Genomic DNA, 21979 nt, shown 5'->3' with positions numbered 1-21979 from the left:
AAGCCACACAAGCTTTCGGAGCTCCAAGCCCCTTCTTCAGCCCACTCACCTGAAGAAGGGGCTTGGAGCTCCGAAAGCTTGAGTGGCTTTTGCTACCAAATAAACCTGTTGGACTTTAACCTGGTGTTGTTAAACTTCTTACTATGCACCATAAACACAGGCATGGAGCCGTTTGGCTGAATGGACAATTGTTGTGCTGTAAAATTCTTGAGGACAACTGATGCTTATCAATGAAAGCCCTCAAAAGGAAAAAATGGAATGATACATTGGTGAGGGAGAGAAACGAAGGATACAGAAATTTGACTCTTTATATAATTTCCAAAGCAAGTGATGTCTAATTGCTCTTGAATAAGAAATTGTAAATTTTAGAATCTATAAACTTCAAACAGACAGCAGTTGAAAACGCCCAGCTGAGCTCTATCATGAAGATCACTGCAACAGAGGAAACTGAAGTTGTGTCACTAAACACACTAGATTCCCAAAGGAATCCACTGTTCCGAGCAGGCTTATCAATTTGCGTCAGTGAACCAAGAAATAAGGAAGGGAGGGTACGATGGGGCAAGATGTTCAAATGTTAGTTGCCTAAATGAGACAGCAGTCCATTTCTATCCATTACCCAACTTAGCAACTTTACTGTAGGGAAAACACTTCAAGGTGCTTCAACTGAGTCAACATTTGCAGTCATAGGAGGCAATATTAGGAAAGGTGACTAAAAGCTTGGACCAAGTGATAGGGTTTAAGGAGGATCTCAAAGGATGAGAGAGATGTGTAGATGAGGAAAAATTAAGAGTTTAGCGAAACAAGGGAGGACACAGTTATGAATGATGGAATAAAAGCACTAGGGATGAACAATAGATCCGTTTTGGAGGAACGTAGTTTTCAGATGGTTGCAGATTAGAGTTAGGGAGGCCATGGAAGCATATGAACACAAGAACTTTAAATGGTGGTGTTGCTGGACAGGGAGCCACGTGGATCAGTAAGGGTAATGGATGAATGGGATTTGATGTCACTGAAGATATTAACAGCACAATTTTTAATGAACTCCAGAGTATGGAGGTGGAACATGCAAAAATAATCAAGTCAGGGTGAAGCATCATTAAGCAGTCGAAGGCCAAAGGCAGGATGGAGACAGGCAATGTAAAAAGGGTGGAACTTGCCAGTCTTTAAGTAAAACAATGGGTTTGGAGCTCAGCTTTGGATTAAAACTGACATCAAGATGACGAATAGTCGGGTTGAACACAAGATAATGACCTGGGAAGGGAATGGAATTAATGGCAAAGAAATGGAGGATTATGAAATTACACCTCATTTAGGACTGGATGTCAAACATGAAAGCAGGCACAGAGGCAGTGGAAGAGTCGAGAGAGGTGGTGGGAGAGAAAGCTGGGTGTCATCAGTGTATCAATGGAACTGGACTTCAAGTCTTTGGATATTGTCCCTGAGGGGAAGGATTTAGAGGAATAAAAACAGGCCAAAGGTAGATCCCTGTGGGGCTCCAGAACTAAAGTGCACAAGCAGGGAGATAAGACATTGCAGAAAATTCTCTGGCTACAGCTAGATGGGAAAGAGTAGAATCATACAAGGGAAGTCCCACTTAGGTGGACAATGGAAGAGAGATATTGTAGTTTGGGGGAAAAGGAAATGAGCGAAAATAGGGTTGTGAGCGCAAGAGCTGAATCTATTGACAATTGGAGCTTGCACAGCATTTAGAGGGCAATGGAAGAGAAACTAGAGAAAAATATTGGTTCAGAGCATATTTACAGCCTCCTGCTAGTAGTGGTGCTAACGCACTTCCAATCAGACAGACATGAATACATGAGTGCATTTATTTATAATGGAAAAGTCAACAAGAAGTGCACAAAAATACAAAAAAAGCTTTTGGAGACAGTTGACTGGGAGTTATCTTTGGATTCCTGGAAGGAGAGCAGTGCTTGAAGTGATCCAACCGGGTCTGGCAACAAATGGGTAAAAACACTGTGCACCACACACATTCAATTCTTTGTCTCTTGGAGCAAAGGTAGAGGATGCACCAGGTGAAAGATCAGGATGGGAAAGAGTAAACATTTTACTGGGAAAAGGACAAAGACAAAGGTGAGAGAGTCACTGTACAACCAACGGTTGGAGAAGTATTGTGCTTGAAAGTTCTGTTACAAGTAAGGTGAGGGAGATTTTTCCAGGTGCACAAGCAGAAGGAAATTGTACTAAAAGAGAGTTGAGTGGCGCAGGACACAAAGAAGTGTGATCAAGACAATAGGAAAAGTAGTAATGTGAAATGGCAAGTAAGGTTGAGGGGGTGGGTGGATGCGCCATGAATATGGATAGGACAGTGTATATTCAGGAGTCGGTAAGGGAGGGCAGGATGGCACTGAGGTCATAGAAGAGTATAAGGTGTGTTTAGATGGATGTTCAAATCACAAAAACTGATAAGTCACAATGCATGGATCAAGGACTGAGTGAAGCTGAGCATGTAAAGCTCAGAAGGAGGCTCATGTGGGCAGCAGCAAATGAAGATTTTAAAACACTTACAAGAGAGACAGAATAAAGTAAGCTCCTCAAAGAAGGCGGCACCAGGAGAATAATGGGGCAGACCAAGGAGGAACCTTTGAGCAAGGGAGGTGGTTGGAGGCATAGCTACCTGGGAAGGTTTCAGTAAGGGGCAAGACATTGACACTTTTTTGCACTCATTGCCAAATTAATTCTCCAATTTATTGATTTAATCTACTTTTAGACAAGTTAACAGTTGACAAAGTATGGCTCTATTGTATTGAATTAATTCCATCCATCCCAAGGTTCTTCTGAGTTATGACTATTTTTAAGCATGGCTGAAAAGTCACATTGGTGTAAAACGGCACTGGCCAATAAATCAGCTCTTTTACTGGATGGATTAAAATATGATGTGGAGATGCTGGCGTTGGACAATGCCATGCATTGTGACTACCCAGCCTTCAGGAGAACAGTGATCATGACACCACACAACCCTGCCACAGCAACCTCTGCAAGACGTGCTGGATCATCGACACAGATGCCATCAACTCACGTGAGAACACCATCCACCAGGTACACGGTACATACTCTTGCAATTCGGCCAACGTTGTCTACCTGATACGCTGCAAGAAAGGATGTCCCGAGGCATGGTACATTGGGGAAACTATGCAGACGCTGCGACAACGGATGAATGAACACCGCTCGACAATCACCAGGCAAGACTGTTCTCTTCCTGTTGGGGAGCACTTCAGCGGTCACGGGCATTCGGCCTCTGATATTCGGGTAAGCGTTCTCCAAGGCGGCCTTCGCGACACACGACAGCGCAGAGTCGCTGAGCAGAAACTGATAGCCAAGTTCCGCACACACGAGGATGGCCTCAACCGGGATATTGGGTTCATGTCACACTATTTGTAACTCCCACAGTTGCGTGGACCCGCAGAGTTTCACTGGCTGTCTTGTCTGGAGACAATACACATCTTTTTAGCCTGTCTTGATGCTCTCTCCACTCACATTGTTTTGTTTCTTAAAGACTTGATTTGTTGTAAGTATTCGCATTCCAACCATTATTCATGTAAATTGAGTTTGTGTCTTTATAAGCTCTGTTTGTGAACAGAATTCCCACTCACCTGAAGAAGGGGCTTAGAGCTCCGAAAGCTTGTGTGGCTTTTGCTACCAAATAAACCTGTTGGACTTTAACCTGGTGTTGTTAAACTTCTTACTGGATTAAAATAAGCATCAAAATAGACACCGAATAAGCAGATTATTGCTGCTGCCACATGTTGACTTTTGACTTGCAGTAATGTATAAACAATTTTCTCTTTACAGCAAATATCTACATCTATGTGGCAAAATTATAAGGTATCAGATTTAATTCAACAAGAGAAACCACTTACTTTGAAAAGGCAGTTACCCCAAGTAGTCTGCAGCCATTAATGTAAATATCATAAATTCACTCACAGAAGTAATCATGTTGTAATTGAACACTGAAATTTGCCACCAGAATGGTACTGTACCCTTGGTGAAGCCACAGCCCTGATTCCTTTGCTTCACCACTGAAACGCCCTATTTAAGGTTATTGTTTTCCCCCCCCAAGGACTCATTTTCTCGACAAGACCCAGGTCCAACCAACCCAGTTCTTCCTTTATGTTTTCCTTGGGGAAGGAACATAGTTGGGAGAGAACCCAAACTATGTTCCTTCCCCAAGGAAAACAGAAAATGCTGGAAATACCCAGGTCTGGCAGGTTCTGTGGAGAACCAGAGTTAATGTGTTAATGGATCTTATAGACCTGCTGGATATTTTTCCAGCATTGTTTTTATTTCAAGATTTCCAGCACTCACAGTGTGTTTTGCTCTTAGTTTTGATGTTTCTTCCCCAGTGTTGCTGGCCTCCGACTGGCTTCAGTGGCACATCTCAAAAGCTCTGCCCCCCTCTACCCCCAGAAGAGCTCCTGGTGACCACTGCCCACTTCAACCTCCAGAACAACTTTTTTCCAAAAGTGCCCAGGACCTGCTGCTTCCAGACCACATCCACAGTTCACCACACAAACCGGCCTCCCATTCAATGATTCCACCTACACTCCCTGCTGCCTTGGGAAAGCAGCCAGCACAATCAAGGACCCACATGCCCCGGCCATACTCCCTACCATCTTCTTCTGTCAGAAAAAAAGATTCAAAAGTCTGAGGTCAAGTACCAACTGACTCAAGAACAGCTTCTTCCTTGTTGCCATCAGACTTTTGAATGGACTTATCATATACTAAGCTGATCTTTCTCTTCACCCTATCTGTAACTGCAACATTATACTCTTCACCCTATCTGTAACTGCAACATTATACTCTGCATCCTCTCCTTTCCTTCTCCCGTGTACTCTATGCATGGTACTGTATAGCATGCAAGAAACAATACTTTTCACCGTATCCCGATACATGTGACAATAAATAAATCAAATCAAATCTTTCCACAGATGGTCAGACCTGTTGAGATTTTCCAGCATTTTCTGTTTTTCCAGCGTCCGCAGTATTTTTTTTAAATCTTACAGTTTCTCGGGTGGTTTTTCTTGGGCGGGGGGGGGGGGGGGGGGGGTTCTTATTATTTCACAAGAATCAATTCAAGAATATTTTTCAAGCCCTGGTGGTGTTCTGGGAGGTGTACATAAAGCCAGATTCACCTTGAGCTATTTTAAAATCTTGTTTGAGGTTTTCCAGCCCCGTTGTCTTTCGCAGAGATTCCAATACCCACAGAAACGTGCTGTTTGTATGATGATGGCCAAGCCAGCCCTTTCCCACATCCTCACATACACTTCCCGCTGTCTCAGAAAAGCAGCCAGCATAATCAAGGACCCCGTGCACCCCGGACACAGTCTCTTCCACCTTCTTCCATCTGGAAAAAAGATGCAAAAGTCTGAGGTCAGGTACCAATCAACTCAAAAACAGCTTCTTCCCTGCTGCCCTCAGACTTTTGAATGGACCTACCTCGCATTAAGTTGATCTTTCTCTACACCCTAGCTATGAGTGTAACACTACATTCTGCACCCTCTCCTTTATGAACGGTATGCTTTGTTCTGACTGAATGGTGGAGCAGGCTTGGGGGGCTGAATTTACCTACTTCTGCTCCTATGCAATCAAAGGTGATCAGTCACCTTGTCCTCAGTCTGCTGGGCCCCCTGGAGAGTGAGCCATCCCGATGTGTGTGTGTGGGCTGAGGGTGGCATCTCGATGGCGCCGTGCCCAGTGTGTGTACGTGCGGGACGTGCTGGCTGACCGTGTGTGTATATGTGTGTGTGTGGGGACCCCCAGGGCTGTGAGAGGCAGCGCCAGCCCCAGGCCCCAGGCCGCTCCTTACCTTGACAGTGCTCAAGGATAAAGAGTAAGTTTCGTGGTAGTTGTGTTTAGTCCAGTCGTAAGAATCCCTTAACTCGGGGCGAGCACTGCGCTTAGCTTCTTTTATTCGTTTCTTAGCTTTGTGATTCATTTCCTAATGTGGGAGCCGCTCCGGCCAAACAGCTTTTTCCCCCGCGCCACCACCAACCCCCGGGAGTCGGCCTCCACACCACCACCGGCCGAGGGAGAGCGTTCCAGAATCTTCCCCCTCGCTTCCCTCACCCACCTGTCAATCAGGCCGGCTAGGGGGCGGTCCCTCCCACTGGTCCGGCCGCTCATTGGCTCAGCCGCGGCGGAAGCGGGCCCCCGATTGGCGGATCAGCCCGTCACTCAGGTGACGTTGGAGATAGGCCCCTCCCGGCGGCGGCGGTGGGGAGGTCAGAGTTCGCCGCTGACGTTATGAGCGGCCTGGCGCGGGCCAAGCGCTTCGTGTTTGTGGCGCCGCCATCGCCGGGAGAGGGTGCTGAGCGGCTGGAGGTCTCCGTACCGGAGGTGGCTGATTGACTGACGACAGGCTTCCTTATAGACGGAGATTGAAGCGCTCTTAGTTGGGAATAAGGGAAAGACGGATTGAAATCGTGGGGGTCAATTGGACCCTTCCTCATTTGCGTCCTCTAGCCGGGGGGTGGGGGGAATTAAAAGGCAAAATACCGCGGGCTCTGGAATCTGATGAGGGGTCATCCAGACTCCAAACGCTGGCTCTATTCTCTGCATAGCTGCTGTCAGACCTGCTGAGATTTTCCAGCATTTTCTGTTCTTGTTTGGTTGGGGGGTGGAAATTAAACCTGGAAGGATTATCCTTCTCTGTCAGCGCCAGTTCAAAGCCGCCTCTCCACGTGTGGTGTCTTGTTATCTGTGGTCCCTCCCATAACCCTTTACTTGAGTGCACTGGACTTTGGAGTTGGGAATGACGCTTCTCGGCCTTTTGGCTAAGATCAAGTGTAGTATGGATTGGATGCTGCACTTGGTTGAGGTCATTAGGTTACATTCAAGCTTCATATGTTTCATATGAAGCAATTTTTAAAAGCGGTGCCTCGGCCTTTTGGCTAAGATGCAAATAAGCTCAAGCCTTGGAGGAGGTGTTGCTTTGCTCCTCCAATCAGCTTGGCTCATGTAGATCAGGCCCAGGACAGGGTGATTTGGTCGCTTGCCCTGTCTTGTCAGCCTGGATCGGAAATGTCTCAACTTGCTGAGACTCTGAATTGGATTTGATTTGATTGAATGACCTTTCTGTCCAAGCAGGGAGTGGTGTGCTGAGAGTTACAATGTAACTAGACAGAGGGCGGATCCTGTTGGCCTGGGGCAGGAGTAGGGAGGGCGGATCCCCTGATTTTTGCTGTGAAGGATCTGACACTATAGTGTTGTCCCTGGGAAGTCGCTGCATCCTTGAAACCCTTGTAGATAAGGCGTTAAACCATGGCTGCTGGGTACTCCACGTTTTGATGGATGTGAAATTATCCCTTCTTGGAGGACAGGCACTTAGTTTAAGTCCCACCCCACAATGGCTCAATTGGTCATTTATCTTCTGCCATTTGTGGAACTTGGTGCAATTAGGTGTCTACATTTACCAACAGAAACAACTATCATTCACTTTTGCTGGAAAAATATTTGGTTATAAAATGTCCTGTGAATGAAACTATATCAAAGTAGATTTTTCTTCCGTCAAAGTATTTTGTTAAAAGTTTTACATAAGAAATAGGTGCAGGAGTAGACCATTCAGTTCTTTGATCTGGCTGCCCCATTCACTGAGATCATTGGCTCATCTTCACCATTTCCTACACTCCCTCTGTATACCTTGATGTTTTTCACATGTAAAAAAAACTAGCAATCTGTGTTCAACATACTTAACATCTGAGCCTCCACAACCAATTGGGACAGCAAATTCCAAAGAAATTTCTCCTTTCAGCCCTAAATGGCCTGCCCCTTTATTCTGAGACGTGTCTCTTGGATCTAGACCACCCTTACTGCTGCTTCCAGGAGAAACATTCATCCTACATCTACCTGTCGAGCCGCTAGAATTTTGTATGCTTGAATGAGATCACCTCACATTCTTCTAAACTCCAGGGAATAAAGATCAAGTCTGTTTAACCTTTCCAAACAGGGCAGTCCCTCCATTTCTGGAATTAATCTGGTGAATCATCTTTGCACTCCTGTGCTGTAGTTAGATTTTGCATTGTTCTCAAAGGACAAAGAACAAGAGTAAAAGTTCTAAGTTGAGAGAAGACAATTTTTTCAAAGCTGAGAAGTGATCTGTTGAAAATGGGGTGGATGTAGCTACTTGAAGAAAAGCAGTGGGAGGCATTCCAAAGTGAGATTCCACAGGCACAGTGTAGACATGTCCCCACAATGAAAAGGGTGATACTATCAAATCTAGGATCTCTTGGTTATTGAGAAGCATACAGGGTAAGATAAAGCAGAAAAAGCTTATGACAATCACAAAAAAACTACTATAGAAAGCCTAGAGGATTATAAAAAGTACAGTGGTGAAGTAAAAAAGGAAATTATGAAAGCAAAGAGAGATGAAAAAACTTTAGCAAGTAAACTTTGAATGACCCTATCATATATTAAGCTGATCTTTCTCATCACCCTATCTGTAACTAACACTATATTCTGCACCCTATCCTTTCCTTCTCTATGTCGTCAATGAATGGTATATTTATTTCTGTATAGCGTGCAAGAAACAATACGTTTCACTGTATTCCAATATATGTGATACTAATAAATCAAAAGTAAAATCAAGGAAAACCCAAAGATGTTTTATCAGTACATTAAAAGCAAATGGATAAATAAGGAAAAGGTCGGGTCTACCAGGGATCTAGAAGATAACTGTGTTAATGCTGAAGATGTGTGCAGGTTATTCCTAATGTACACCCTCCTTCCATAATTGCCCAATCCCGCTGCCTGTCATAGCTCCCAAAAGAGTCTTTGTCCTCATACTTTTTGTTTGTAATTCTTTTGTACAGATGTGAGTACTTTGTTTCTGTTTTCATAAAGAAGAGGGATGATGCAGACATTCCAATTAAAGAGGATTGTGAAATATTAGAAACAGTAAGCATAATGAGAGAGGGAGTATTGGAGGGACTGTTATCCTTGAAGGTGAATAAATCACTAGAACTGGATGTATTGTATCCCAGGCTGTTAAAAGAAGCCTTGAAGGAAATAGCAGATGTTCTGAGGATCATTTTGCTCTGAGGTACAGGAAGATTTAGGTGCCCTAGTCCATCTATTGCAAAAGCCTTGAATGCTGGTGAGGCAAGCAATTAGCAAAGCTAATCGACTGCTATCATTTATTGCAAGGGGAATTGAATATAAGAGTATTATATAAGAGATTATGTACGTGTCTGGCTGTGAAGTGATTTGGAATATCTTGAAGTTGTGAAAGGGAACATATAAATGCAAATTATTTCTGTCTTGCAATTTAAAGGCTTCAGATTATTTTGAAATATATTCATGTGACCAATATGCAGAGCTGCTGCTAAATTGCATTCCAGTTCTTGCTCTGTTTCTGAACTTGTTCACTGCTGCTGGTTCTGGTTCCTGCATTTATCATTCTTGGGTTCTTGTGAGGTTGGCATTTATTGCCCATACCTAATTGCCCTTGAGAAGGTGGCCAGTGAGCAACCCTCTTAAATGATGCGGTGTAGGTGTTCCCATTTGGTAGGATGTTTCAGGATCTTGACTCAGTGGAATGAAGGGACCATACTATATGTCCACATCAGGATGTTGTGTGACTTGGAGGTGAATATGTTGCATTGCTTTTTCCTGAGACAGCAATGCTGAAAGAGAGAATTCTTAATCCCAACAGTTTTGCAGCAGGTTCCCAGAGCACCACTGATGAATTACTGTGTACAAATTCAGGAAGACTGGCAACATGAATTTGGGAGATGGGTGGTTCATACTGTAGGGGAAGGGGGAGAGGAAAATATCTGTAGCTGAGAAGGTTGAAGAAGAATGCTACTGTGTGAATTGAAAGATCATTGAAACTGGTGCAATAGGGGATTCCTCAGTTGCGGAGTTTAGAAAAGGTGGCGGCCTTGCCATCTGAGAGTTGACAAGATGGCGCTCAAACATGCTGTGGCATAGAGTGGCTGGTGGTGGTGGATTTGTGAATGTTATTTCATTGATCTGTTTTTCCATAGTAAGGGTGGATACAGCTGATGGGTGGATGAACACAATGTGGAGGTGTGTACTCTCTTATGAAGGAATTGGTTTGTGTTATCAGACAGAAAAAAAATACAAAAATATCCATTTCATTCTGGGCAATATTTGTCAGGGAGAAGAAAGGAAATTTCCTGAAGAAATGCTGACATTTTGTTTTGAGAATCATTTCTCCATTTTCTCCTCCATGTTATTTGGCTGATTTTGTAACATAGGATGCAGTTACCACTGATCCATCAAAGAAGCCTTCCCATTTTAGAGCCATCATACAACATGTTCTGCTGAGGGAAGTTTTTTTTTCTTGATCTGTGTGAGTGCAACATCAAAACTGGTAATTCAGGAATGAACAAATTTTAGTAAGTAGGATAAATGAAATAATTTAACACCAGATAGTAATTTCCTGAAAGATCCAATATTATAACATTAAATAACATTTCTGCAACTGATCAAATTAAAGCAATTACCACATCATTTTCTATTAGCAATACATACAAAGGAAACCAAATGTCTGGCCATGATTTTTATCTGATTTTTATTTCCTGAAGTAATTTCCAGCCAATTTTTCCTATGAAAATAAGATATAGCTTAATGAATCTATTCGGCATTCCTTTATTATTATTTAAAGTGTGTTTAGTTCTTAGTTTAGAAGGTTAGAAAAAGGTACAATCCCAACTAGAAATTATCTACATTTTATTTCTTTGTGATTTTAAAGCTGTTTGTATAATTAATTCCACAAATGTTTTAACCAGAATTGGCGAATGACTCATTGAATACTACCCCACAGAAGAAGGTCATTTAGCCAGTTGGATCTGCACCAATTCTCTGGTCCCAGCTGTATAAGTAAGCTAGGAAGTCAGTCAGAGTAATCCCATCACTGGGCAATAGAGGAGATATTGAAGAAGAAACAGTGTGGTCAACCACGTCAAAGACTGAAGGTAGGTCAAGAAGAATTGTGCACCAGTCAGAGGATGTAATTTGTGGCTTTGATTAGATCCATTTATTTCAGTGCTGTGACAATGTCAGGATTAGATTGGAGAGCTTCAGATATCGTGACTGGAAACCTACCAAAAACATAAGCACAGATTTGGGAGGCACCATCAATCATGTTGACGAATTTTGGAGAGAAAAAGGAGGTTGGCTTGATTAGTTGTCAGTATTCGCATTCCAACCATTATTCATGTAAATTGAGTCTGTGTCTTTATATGCTCTGTTTGTGAACAGAATTCCCACTCACCTGAAGAAGGGGCTTGCAGCTCCGAAAGCTTGTGTGGCTTTTGCTACCAAATAAACCTGTTGGACTTTAACCTGGTGTTGTTAAACTTCTTACTGTGTTTATTTTATGACCCTGCAGTTATTTCTGGAGACTACTGACACTATTGACTAGCGACCCATTCCATCTGTAATTCTGTAACTTCCTCCAGCCTCACAACTTTGATGGATCAGTAGTTCTCCAAATTTAGCTTCTTGTGCATCCTCACTTCTCTGGTCCTCATTGGCAGCTGTTCCTTCAGCTATCTTGACCCTAAGCTCTGGAATTCCTCCACAAACATCCATGCCTCTCTTAAGATGCTGCTTAAAATCCAGCTCTTTGGACAAATGTTTAATCACCAGTCCTAAGCCTGAATCTTCCATTAAGGGTCTGAACCCCTATTTCTGACCCTGATCAGATAAAAAAAAATGCAGTTATCTTCCTCCAATATTTCAGCGCAATCTTCCGATGGAGGATCTTGCAGAACTGATTCAGTGCAGAAATCCTCCAAGGGAGCAGTGGAGATAATCTGTGCAAAAATCACACCCGCTTTTTACAGCACTAAATGTCGAATTCTGTAAGTAAAGTGTTTAAATAGCCCAAAGCTGCTTTGAAAAACTAGGGAGAGGGACTAAGTGGGTAGGATGGCAGCTAGGTAGGGTAGAAGGTTGGTAACTAGTTAGGGTGGTCGTTGGATGTGGGTTAGGGTGGGTGAATGAGTAGTTGGATCAGGTAGGGTTGTTAGGTTGGGGGCTAGTCAGGTCAGGTTGGGGGGTGGGCATTGGGTTTGGCAGACTTGTCAGCTTGGGTCGGGATGGTTTTGAGTGTCAGGTAATGGGGCCTGGTCGAAGGGCTGAAGCCGTGCAGTCAGTGTGCAATTGGGGGTGGGTCAGCTGTATAGTTAACCAGGTGATATAGATCAAGTTTTATTCTGCCTAACGTTTCCACTTTACTTACCCAGGGAAGTAAATTCGAAATGTCTGAAGTCTCCCACTCTAATTCAGAGTTGAGACTTTTTCGGAGGATCCGAAGGAGTGTTCAAACTTCCTGGGTGATTCCCATGGAATCCTTCCATTGGAATTTTCAAGGGATCCTGTAACGCATCTTCCAAGGTACACCTGGTGATTGGAAGATTTGGATCCCAAATAAAAACAGAAAATGCTGCAAAAACCCAACAAAGACAGCACCTGTGGAGAAAGAAAGTTAACATTCCAAGTTGATGATCTTTCATCAAAATGTTTTCTCTTTGGCTCGTCAACTTTTGTCTGATTAAGTTCCTGTGAAGTGTGTTGGGATGCTTTACCATGATAAGAGTACTATATAAATGCAGGTTATTGTTGTTTCTTCAGGTACTTGATCCCCAATATGGCATGTACATATGGCCATGTGCTGTGGTTCTGGCACAATACGTGTGGTTTTACAGAAACACAGTAAGAGGAAAGACCATTTTAGAGGTAAAATAAATTCACGATTTTTGATAATACAGTAGTATTGCATACACAGGCAGAAAATAGGTGGAAACATCTAGGATAAATTAGGATACATTTGTTACACAATTCAAGCTGTGTTTTGCTGCTGCTGATCAAGACTGAAATTCCTTTTTAAAATGAAAATTACAGAATGAAAATTAGGTTTATCACATTTCTATTAAAAAGCTATAAACCTGTCAAATTCTAAGCTAGTTTCCCAAAATGGGTAACAATAAGTATTACCTGTTGATATTTTTAGAAGCATGCCTGTTGAATTTTTGAAACATCTTTATGCGACACTCAAGCAAAGTTGCATCAGAATTCTTTTATTAAAGTATTTATATTGCGTAAAAACGAGTTCTACATTGTCATAGTCTTGCATTTGCTCCTTTTGCTCACCCTGCTAGCTTAATTAACCAGTGCAAAAGATCTGTAAAGATAAAGCTACTATACTTTTAAATCAGAAAATTGAATAATATCTTATTGTTTTCAAATTATTACACATTATATATCAAAGGGAATAGTACAGGAATTAATTTTGTGTTTTCAGATTGGAGCTGGTGCCAGCCTACCAGGCATAGTGGCAGCAAAATGTGGTGCGAGAGTGATTTTATCGGATGGTGCAGAGATTCAGAATTGCTTGGATAACTGCCGCCTAAATTGCCAGATTAATAACATTGAGGATGTAGCTGTCATCGGTTTAACCTGGGGACAAATATCTCCTGAGCTAGTGCTGTTACCACAGATAGACATAATTCTGGGGTCGGATGTGTTTTATGAGCCGAAAGGTAAAGAGTTTGCAGAACCATTTCTGCTTGTTTTTATATTTTCTACTGACTGCATAATTTTAATTAATATATTTATGCTGGCAGGAAAAACACGATTTCACTGTCTAAAACTTGGGTGTTTAGTCGCTTGATGGAGTATTGTTAATTTCAGCATTAAGTTAAGCATCTACTTCATGGTTAATGGAGCAGAGGAACATAGACTGAGCAGCAGGAGAAGGTCATTTGGCCTTTCAAGTCAATGCTTGTGGTCTCAACTCTACTTTCCTACCTGACCTTTAAAGACATTTTGCACTCATGCCATGACAGGTACAGATGACTGCTGGGCTGATCATCGCTTTATCAAATCTACCATCTCCACCAGCCTGGCTCCCAAACAGCAGAGGCAACAGAAGCAATGCTGCAGGAGGATTATCATGAATGACCTGAAAGATCAACCAAGATGGCCTTTCTAAGTTGGCACCTCACTGCCAAACTGCAACCTCTGGAATCAGTGTGCCTATACTGCCTGCTTGATCCTAAAGTCCACCATAAAAAGTATCTGTTAAGAGGTCCATGGTTTCTCCATCAGAAAACATGACCAGTGTGATGAAAATTATCAAGAAATACGGGACTTAATTGAAGTGCAAAGCTTTCACTGATTGGCAACTTCACCATGGTTCAAGAGAAAAGCAGCAGTCCTACCGGCAGCTGAAGGCACTGGTGCAACGTAAAACCTATAACATAAAAGAACAAATGATAGGCAGAATGTGGGAGATCCACCAAGTTCAAAACCAAGGACGTGCAGTTTCTTCAGTGCTGAGTGCTGCCAAGACGATCTATGGCCGAAGCAGGCAAGAGCTCACTCTGCTGAGAGCCAAGCATGGGGGGCAGGGGGGTGGTGGTGGAATTAATCAAAGACAGGGAGGCAATCATTGCTCATTGGAGTGAACATTTTGAATAATTCCTTAACCAAAACTCTGTCTTCAACTCGAATGACCTCGACCCACTATTCCTTTTGGCTTGGTCTACGTGCTACCCGGTCTGAAGGGAAGTTGAAAAAGGCCATTAGATAACTGAAAAACAACAATGCTCCTGGAGCAGATGGAATCCCTGCTAAGATTCTGAATGAGAACTGGCGTCAAACAACACTTTGTCATTACACCAACTTTCTTCTCCATTTTCCTCACTGCAAAGCTGTACCTCACAGCAAAGTATTCATCGTCATGGAGATAATCTAAAGAGACAGGAGACATATGCTGCCTTCAATCCAAAATCAAAACAACTCCAACCTCAGTCTTAGAGCTTCGGTATGCAGATGACACATGTAGGTGTGCTCACTCAGATTAATTCACCACCACCCCCCTGCCCCCCATGCTTGGCTCTCAGCAGAGTGAGCTCTTGCCTGCTTGGGCCATAGATCGTCTTGGCAGCACTGAGCACTGAAGAAACTGCACATGTCCTTGGTTTTGAACTTGGTGGATCTCCCACATTCTGCCTATCATTTGTTCTTTTATGTTATAGGTTTTACGTTGCACCAGTGCCTTCAGCTGCCGGTAGGACTGCTGCTTTTCTCTTGAACCATGGTGAAGTTGCCAATCAGTGAAAGCTTTGCACTTATCTTCGATTAAGTCCCGTATTTCTTGATAATTTTCATCACACTGGTCATTGACTCTTTTTCCATTACACAGTGCTCTGTCTAGCTTCAGTACTACTTCTCTGAAATCATTATAAACACATAACATTTCTTCTCCCTTTAAATCAAACGTCCCCACAAATTTAAACAAGTGTAACATGAATATTAATCAAACAACAATAATCAATAAGACAGTTTTGGGGGGGGGGGGGGTTTATCATTCTCTGGTTGCCGGCAAACCGCAGGCATCTGGTTCTTAAAGTTTATTTATTAGTGTCACAAGTTGGCTTGCATTAATACCACACTGACGTTATTGTGAAAATTCCTGATTCACCACATTCCAGAGCTTGTTTGGGTCCATTGAGGGAGAATTTAGCATAGCCAATGCACCTAAGCAGCAAGTCTTTTGGACTGTGGAAGGAAACTGGAGCACCTGGGGGAAACCCATGCAGACATGGAGAACGTGCAAACTCCAAGCCAGGAATCCAACTTGTGTCCCTGGCTCTAACCTGTGTCCCTGGCACTGTGAGGTAGCAGTGCTAACCACTGTGCCACCGTGCACTTCTTGGCACTATTTTGTAGCCTCTGGCATTTTCGACTTTGTATGAATGTCGTTGGTGGTTGTTTTAACCAGTGTCGATGTTGGAACTAGAAGTTGATTCTGTGTTTTGGTCTGAAATTGAAGTGTTGTTTTCCTTAACTGGTTTTGGCGGTGTCACTGTTTCAGGAAAGTTCAGATCAGAACTTTGTACAGTTGAATTCAGATTCACTGCAGGTTCTATCACTGCCACTGTCTACCTGTTCAAAGTAGAAGATGATTTTGCTCGAGCTACTTGGTAGTGGTGATCAAGAAAGCGCATGTGCATTACAATGATGACTTGACTGTCAATATTTGATGGTTGCTAACAAGTGCTGTTCGATATCCTCTTCGTCTTTTCGTGTTGTGCCCTCAGGACTGATGCTAGGAGGCACGGAGGCTGACAAACTAAAGGAGCTTCAGTGATCCTTCTCCAAACATAACAGGAGCAAAGATGAAAAAGCCCTTAGAAAATTGAAGAACACCAAAGTCCCTCGAACAGATGGAATTCCTGCTGAAATTCTGAAACACAGCAGAGATACACTCCTGGCAGGTCTGCAGAACCTCATATCCCACATCTGTGAAGATGAGCATGAGCCGGGGGTCTCAGGGACACTGTTATTGTGACTTTATTCAAGAATAGAGACAAGTTTGATGGCGGAACACACAAACCTCCAAACAACCGAGCACCACCTGCTCCACGTAGAGTCCGCAGATCGCACACTGGACTTAGCAACCATTTCAGAACTCATCAACCTGTAATGCAAGCAAGTTATCTTTGATCTTGAAGGACTGCTTACCAAGAGCAGAACAACATGCATTTATGCCTTTAACATACAAAAACTTTCCTTGGGTTTTATCGTGGGAAGGGTCTAAGAAACATGTCCTGTTGGGAGAGGTGAAATGTGAAGGAAATGGTGCCAAGGAAATGGGCTGAAGTGGAGTTTGAACATTGATTAGGAGTTTGTTTTTCTAACCTCTCCCAACCTTGTGTTCTTCCCATTTTACCTGAACCTGATAATGAGGAACCATTTGTCCTGTTCTGCATTTTCCTTAAAAAAATCTAATCTTATACAACCTCATCATCGCTGAAGCTATGGATAGCCTGACCATGAAGGAAACCTAGTATATGGGTGACGACACTCAGTGAAGAATAGCTACTTTACTCAGCCTGCCACAAAACAAGATGGTGAAAAGCTGATTTTCAGGGGCTGGATTTTACAACTCTAGGGGCAGGTTGGCTGGCAAGAGTGGGCTGAAAAATGTGGGGCCATGTCATGGGTGCTGTTCGTCATGCCAATCTACCATAAATTGATCATTGGCAGGAGATACATCGAGAGGCCCCTCCTGTTCTTGGTCTAGTCGAGGCCCTTAAGTAACCAATTAAGGGTCTCTTGCTGCCATGAGGATTTAATCCAAGGTGGAAGGTACCTATGCAGATGTGCTCTCCAACAGCTTTCAATGCTGAGCCGGGGCAAAATGTGGGTTTCTTTCATTCAAGCCCTCGTGCCCGTCAGAAGCTACACTGCTTCTTCTCTCCCACCTGCCCTGTTCACCTGAGCCCCTTGCTCCTGAGCTTGACCCCAGCAACTCGCCCCTGCTCCCCTGCTTAATCTCACATCCAATTCCTTTTTATGATTGCTGCTTGGGATTGGAGGGTTCCAGCAGTGGCTGCCACTCATTGTCTGTGCTAAAAAGAGCTGCCAGCCATTAAATTGGCCTGCAGCTCTGAGGTGGAGGTTCCTCCCCAGATGGGGGCAGAAGTTTCACTCAGTCAACCAACTGCTAAATGACCAGTGGAGCAGGAGTGGTCTCACCACTGACCTTTACATCGTAAAGTCCAGTCCAAGCTGGCACGGTTGCACAGTGGTTAGCACTGCTGCCTCACAGTGCCAGGGACCCAGGTTTGATTCCCAGCTTGTGTCACTGAGTGGCTTCTGCACATTTTCCTTGTGTCTGCGTGGGTTTCCTCCGGGTGCTCCGGTTTCCTCCCACTTCCGAAATACATGCTGGTTAGGTGCATTGGCTATGCTAAATTCTCCCTCAGTGTACCTGAACAGGTGCACGAGTGTGGCGACTAGGGGATTTTCACAGTAACTTCATTGCAGTGTTAAGGTAAGCCTACTTGTGACTAATAAATAAACTTTAAAAAAGCTAAGGATAGAACTTGAGAAAGAAGTAAAATGGACAATATTGGAACGTATGCTAAACAACAATAGGAAACATTTAAAATGGTGTCCAACAGAGTCCGGGAAAATGTTCTGCAAAAAGCAAGAAATAAATACTGAAGTTATCATGCATGAATCAAGACAAAAGAAAATTTGATGGTAAGGAAAGGAAGACAGGAAGGAGAGTATGAAGAAACAAGGAGAGAAGTTAAAAAAAATACAAGTAGAAAGGACCAATGAAATTCAATGCTCAAGAATTGCGAAACAATAGGAAAATATTCTACAGGCACACCAGTAACGAAGTTGGGATGAGAATTAGGCTACTCAGGATGGTCAGGGAAAATCACAGACTGATAATAAAATGGCAGAAAGTTATCTTGCTTCAGAATCTACCAGGAAGGTGGATCTCGTTCATATGATGCTTTAGAAATTATATAAATGCATTTAAATTGGAGAAATATTAAATAAACTAATGAAACTCAGGACCAAACCCGTGTTAGTATATTGTGTTTCATTGGATGCAGGGCATGAACATTAGGAGGGTACTGAGTCCCCTATATCTAGACATAGTAAAACTCTTGTATGGTGTCAATGTTTTTTGTTGTCCTAAAGATGTGAGAATTGGAACAAGCTCTTTTAGCAAAAACTGGTGGTTGAACCAGTGGCATTCTTGGTCTCCACAGCACAGCTACTCATGTCAACAAGCTGAGTAATTGGAGTACAAAAGTAAAATACAGTGGCTGTTTCAAATTTGATATTTAAAAAACAGAAAATGCTGAAAGATAGTAGGTTTGGCAGCATCTGTGTATTTCAGAAAGGTCATTGACCTGAAACTTTATCAGATAGCTACTACCAGACCTGCTGAATAATAATTGGAGTGCGTTTTTAAAACTTTTTTAGTATTTGTACTTTTACATTTTTTCCCCTGAAATGTAATTAAATTTACCATAAAATCTGATGTGAAACTGCACCTTAAGATTTATTCCTGCATCCTGGAATAGAAAAAAGATGCATTTTAACTGTCCTCTTTGTTTTTTTTAGACTTCGAAGATATCTTAACAACTGTTTTTTACCTCATGCAAAAAAATCCACATGCGCTTTTCTGGACCACTTATCAGGAACGCAGGTGAGCATTCGTTACTGTAAGCACTTGAACAGTATTATTAATGCCTGAATGAGTGCAGCTCCAACATTTGAACTCAACACCATTCAGGAAAAATGTAGCCTGCTTGATTGGCACCCTATCTACTGCCTGAAACATTCACTCTCGCCACAGCTGACACATGGTAGCAAAATGCACTTCAGCAACTCCCCAAGGCTCCTCAACAGCATCTTCCAAACCCATGACCTTTACCACCAAGGACAAGGGCAGCAGATGCGTGGGACCCCTTCGTTCCCCTCCAAGCCACACATCATCCTGACTTGCAATTATACCACTGTTCCTTTACTGACACTTTGTCAAAATCCTAGACTTCCTCTCCTAATAGCATTGTGGAATACCTATACCACAGTGGACTACAGTGATTCAAGAAGGTGGATTCCTACCCAACCCCAAGGGTGATTAGGAATGGGCAAAGAATTCTGGCTGTAGTGGTGATACCTACATCCCATTAATGAATAAATGAAAAACATTTTATGTTTGATGGAAACACTTCAAGTATAGTTTTGAGTTGATGATTATTCCAACCTAATAATAAAGTAGCTTCAAGATTTATGCAATTGAGGCAGGTCATTCTTCCCATTGTGCAAATATCATTCATTGTCGGCTCATCTAGTGGAGGGAAATATTGGCTGTCAGGTTGTCTTAATAAGCTTTGTAACTAATTATTCATGAACTTTGTGTTGGAGATCTAAGTCTCAACTTTAATTTCTACACTGCTTTCCATATTCTCAGGCTACATCAAAATATTTAACAACCAAGTACTTTTGAAATGCGGTACTTGTTCACTGTTGTGAGGTAAAAAACAATGGTAATCAATTTGCCCAAAGTCGTCTATTTTTATTAGATATGTGTCCATACCAAAATGTGATATTTCCCCCTTAAACCTTTTTTGTAATTCTCAACTTTTCTATGTAAGATAACTAAGTAAACAAGGAAGATTTAGTAAGGTAGATATTTGTGTAAAATTAAGAGTAAGTGGTCCATGATGACTGGCTGAAATATTCCATAGGTTGACTGCATTTATATTTTAATGGAACTAGTTGGATTGCTTTAAGAATTTTATTTTATTGTAACTTGTAAATTTCTCTTCCAGTGCTGACTGGTCAATTGAAACTTTGCTATACAAGTGGAATTTGAAGTGTGTTCACATTCCACTTGAAACATTTAATGCAGATGAAGAACACCTTGCTGGATCCAGCCTACCTGGAAGTCACACTGTTCACATGATGGTTATCACCTTACGGACTAGTTTTTCTTCAGTAACCAACAGTTAGCATAGAGGCGACGATAACTTTTTTTTCACTGCGGTTTTTCTAAAATGATGTTCATCTGCATTGCTATCATTTTCCATTCAATTATACATGGACAATCATTTTGAAGGAAACCTTCTAAATGTCCCAGGTGGACAGCATATGTGGAAGATCTGCTGGAGAAACATTTAGTTGAGGTATAACTCTGCTATTAAGGATGTGTCTGACATGGAAGATATAGGAATAAAAATGTAAAATTGAGAGATTAGCTTTACAACCAACATTTCCTTAGAACTAGTATTCTTGTTGTCTGTCAAATCACTGATTGAATGTATGACTGGATGTGCTCTTGTATATTTAATTTTACAGCCTAGTCTAACTCAGTTACCATCCTAAACAATAAAAACCTTTTCGGATACAGCAGTTGCTTCCAGATCCATGCTCCTACCTCATCTCTGAATTCAAGCATAATGAAGTGCAACAGGCCAGTAACATTACAATCTTTTTTGAAAGGGTCACCTTTGAACAGTTTAAAAGTGCACCTACTCACGTAAATGATGAACAGCAAAAGTTTTACTTGGACGCAACAAAATAATGCAAAGAGTATTTCTGCACCCCTTCCTGTTCTTGAAAACAGGTGAATATGTCAAATCCTTTTTACATTACTACGGCATGGAAATAAATGGACACATTCGATGCAAAGTACAAATATGCTTCTTCTATAACTGGCCAACAGGAGCTCATTTTGAATTGATTGCAGTTTGTCATGTGTCTTGGCATTCGCTCCATTGCAAAGAGTAACTTCTGTTACTTGGGAATTCTGAAGTCAATATGAAATCCAGTTACACAATGTTCTAAATACATTCATACCCAAGAAACAGTAGCTTAGATAACACAACAAAAGGTATGCATATTCAATTAATCCTTTACAAGTGCTGCAAAATTTTGCATTTTTGGACAACTGTTTCTGAAGCAAGTTATTAGGTACCTTATTTGTTTTACTTAATCGGTTGTAAAGTATAGCTTTCTTCATGAGTTAGAAGACAGACACAATGGACACTAATTCAAAGTTTATATTTGTTATGCTGGAACTTAAAATTCTACTCTATACACCAACCATGGATAATGTGTAATGTCGCTCTTCACTGTGCTTTCAATACTCTTGGACAATGCCTCATCTTTGTTGGAAGGAAACTACTGCAAGTGTATTGATACTGTGCCTTTACATTAGAAAACAGAGCCTAAGTAAAAGAAATTTACATAAAGTAGATAAAAATAGAGTACCAAGTAAGGGCATAAGAATCAGCTTGTCCCTAGTCTAGTGATAATCAAGTCAATTATGGATCAGTGCATTACAGTCAAGTACCAATTTGGTAATTTCATGTTTGAAGATTGTTTCATGAATGCTTTCTGATAAATACAATTTAAAACTAATATCCAGATAAAGAATTTTAGAAACATCCTTTTTACAATACTAAATGTAAACATAATTGAACTTGGCTCAGCCCAAATGCCATCCAGCCATCATTAAATAGTAATGGAAATTCACAAGAATTTTGGATAAATTTGTAAACACTAATTTTTTTCACATTTCTTCGAATCTCCAGTGGCCAAATTTCTACAATGCATTTTCAGTTCTGATAACCTGAAATGTTAACTGCTTTCTCTCTGTACCAACTCTGCC

The 21979-nt window shown here is 41.9% G+C and overlaps 2 protein-coding genes across 4 annotated transcripts in view; one reads left to right on the top strand and one right to left on the bottom strand.

The window, feature by feature from the left end:
• The window catches only part of jmjd6 (jumonji domain containing 6, arginine demethylase and lysine hydroxylase), a 41119-nt gene extending 35006 nt beyond the window's left edge, over positions 1-6113 (bottom strand). The window contains exon 1 of the mRNA XM_078225521.1: positions 5825-6113. Coding sequence (XP_078081647.1) covers positions 5825-5953 — 129 coding nt within the window. The 5' untranslated portion in view covers positions 5954-6113. The remainder of the gene's footprint in view (positions 1-5824) is intronic.
• A 119-nt stretch (positions 6114-6232) lies between these two features.
• mettl23 (methyltransferase 23, arginine) lies at positions 6233-20999 on the top strand. 3 transcript variants are annotated; one of them, XM_078225522.1, is made up of 5 exons: positions 6233-6354; positions 12619-12723; positions 13289-13526; positions 18925-19009; positions 20139-20999. In XM_078225522.1, exons 1-5 carry the CDS (start codon positions 6262-6264, stop codon positions 20317-20319), a joined length of 702 nt encoding a protein of 233 aa, XP_078081648.1. In that variant the 5' UTR covers positions 6233-6261; the 3' UTR covers positions 20320-20999. The 3 variants fall into 3 exon arrangements, with proteins under 3 accessions (XP_078081648.1, XP_078081649.1, XP_078081650.1); XM_078225523.1 differs by lacking the exon at positions 6233-6354 and adding an exon at positions 10770-10955 and having other exon boundaries at positions 20139-20994; XM_078225524.1 differs by lacking the exon at positions 6233-6354 and having other exon boundaries at positions 12623-12696; positions 13276-13526; positions 20139-20717.
• Positions 21000-21979: the final 980 nt, after the last annotated feature.

The sequence above is a fragment of the Mustelus asterias genome, chromosome 12 (assembly GCF_964213995.1).
Source record: "Mustelus asterias chromosome 12, sMusAst1.hap1.1, whole genome shotgun sequence".
NCBI classification, from domain to species: Eukaryota; Metazoa; Chordata; class Chondrichthyes; order Carcharhiniformes; family Triakidae; genus Mustelus; species Mustelus asterias.
The sequence above is the reverse complement of the archived record's forward strand: the minus strand, read 5'-3'. Positions and strand labels throughout refer to the sequence as shown.

Bases quoted from the DNA above. Each gene is read 5' to 3' on its own strand.
- mettl23 (XM_078225522.1), top strand. From the start codon at position 6,262: ATGAGCGGCCTGGCGCGGGCCAAGCGCTTCGTGTTTGTGGCGCCGCCA. The intron at 6,355-12,618 runs GTGGCTGATTGA...TTGTTTCTTCAG, and splicing joins TGGAGGTCTCCGTACCGGAG to GTACTTGATCCCCAATATGG. The intron at 19,010-20,138 runs GTGAGCATTCGT...TTTCTCTTCCAG, and splicing joins ACCACTTATCAGGAACGCAG to TGCTGACTGGTCAATTGAAA.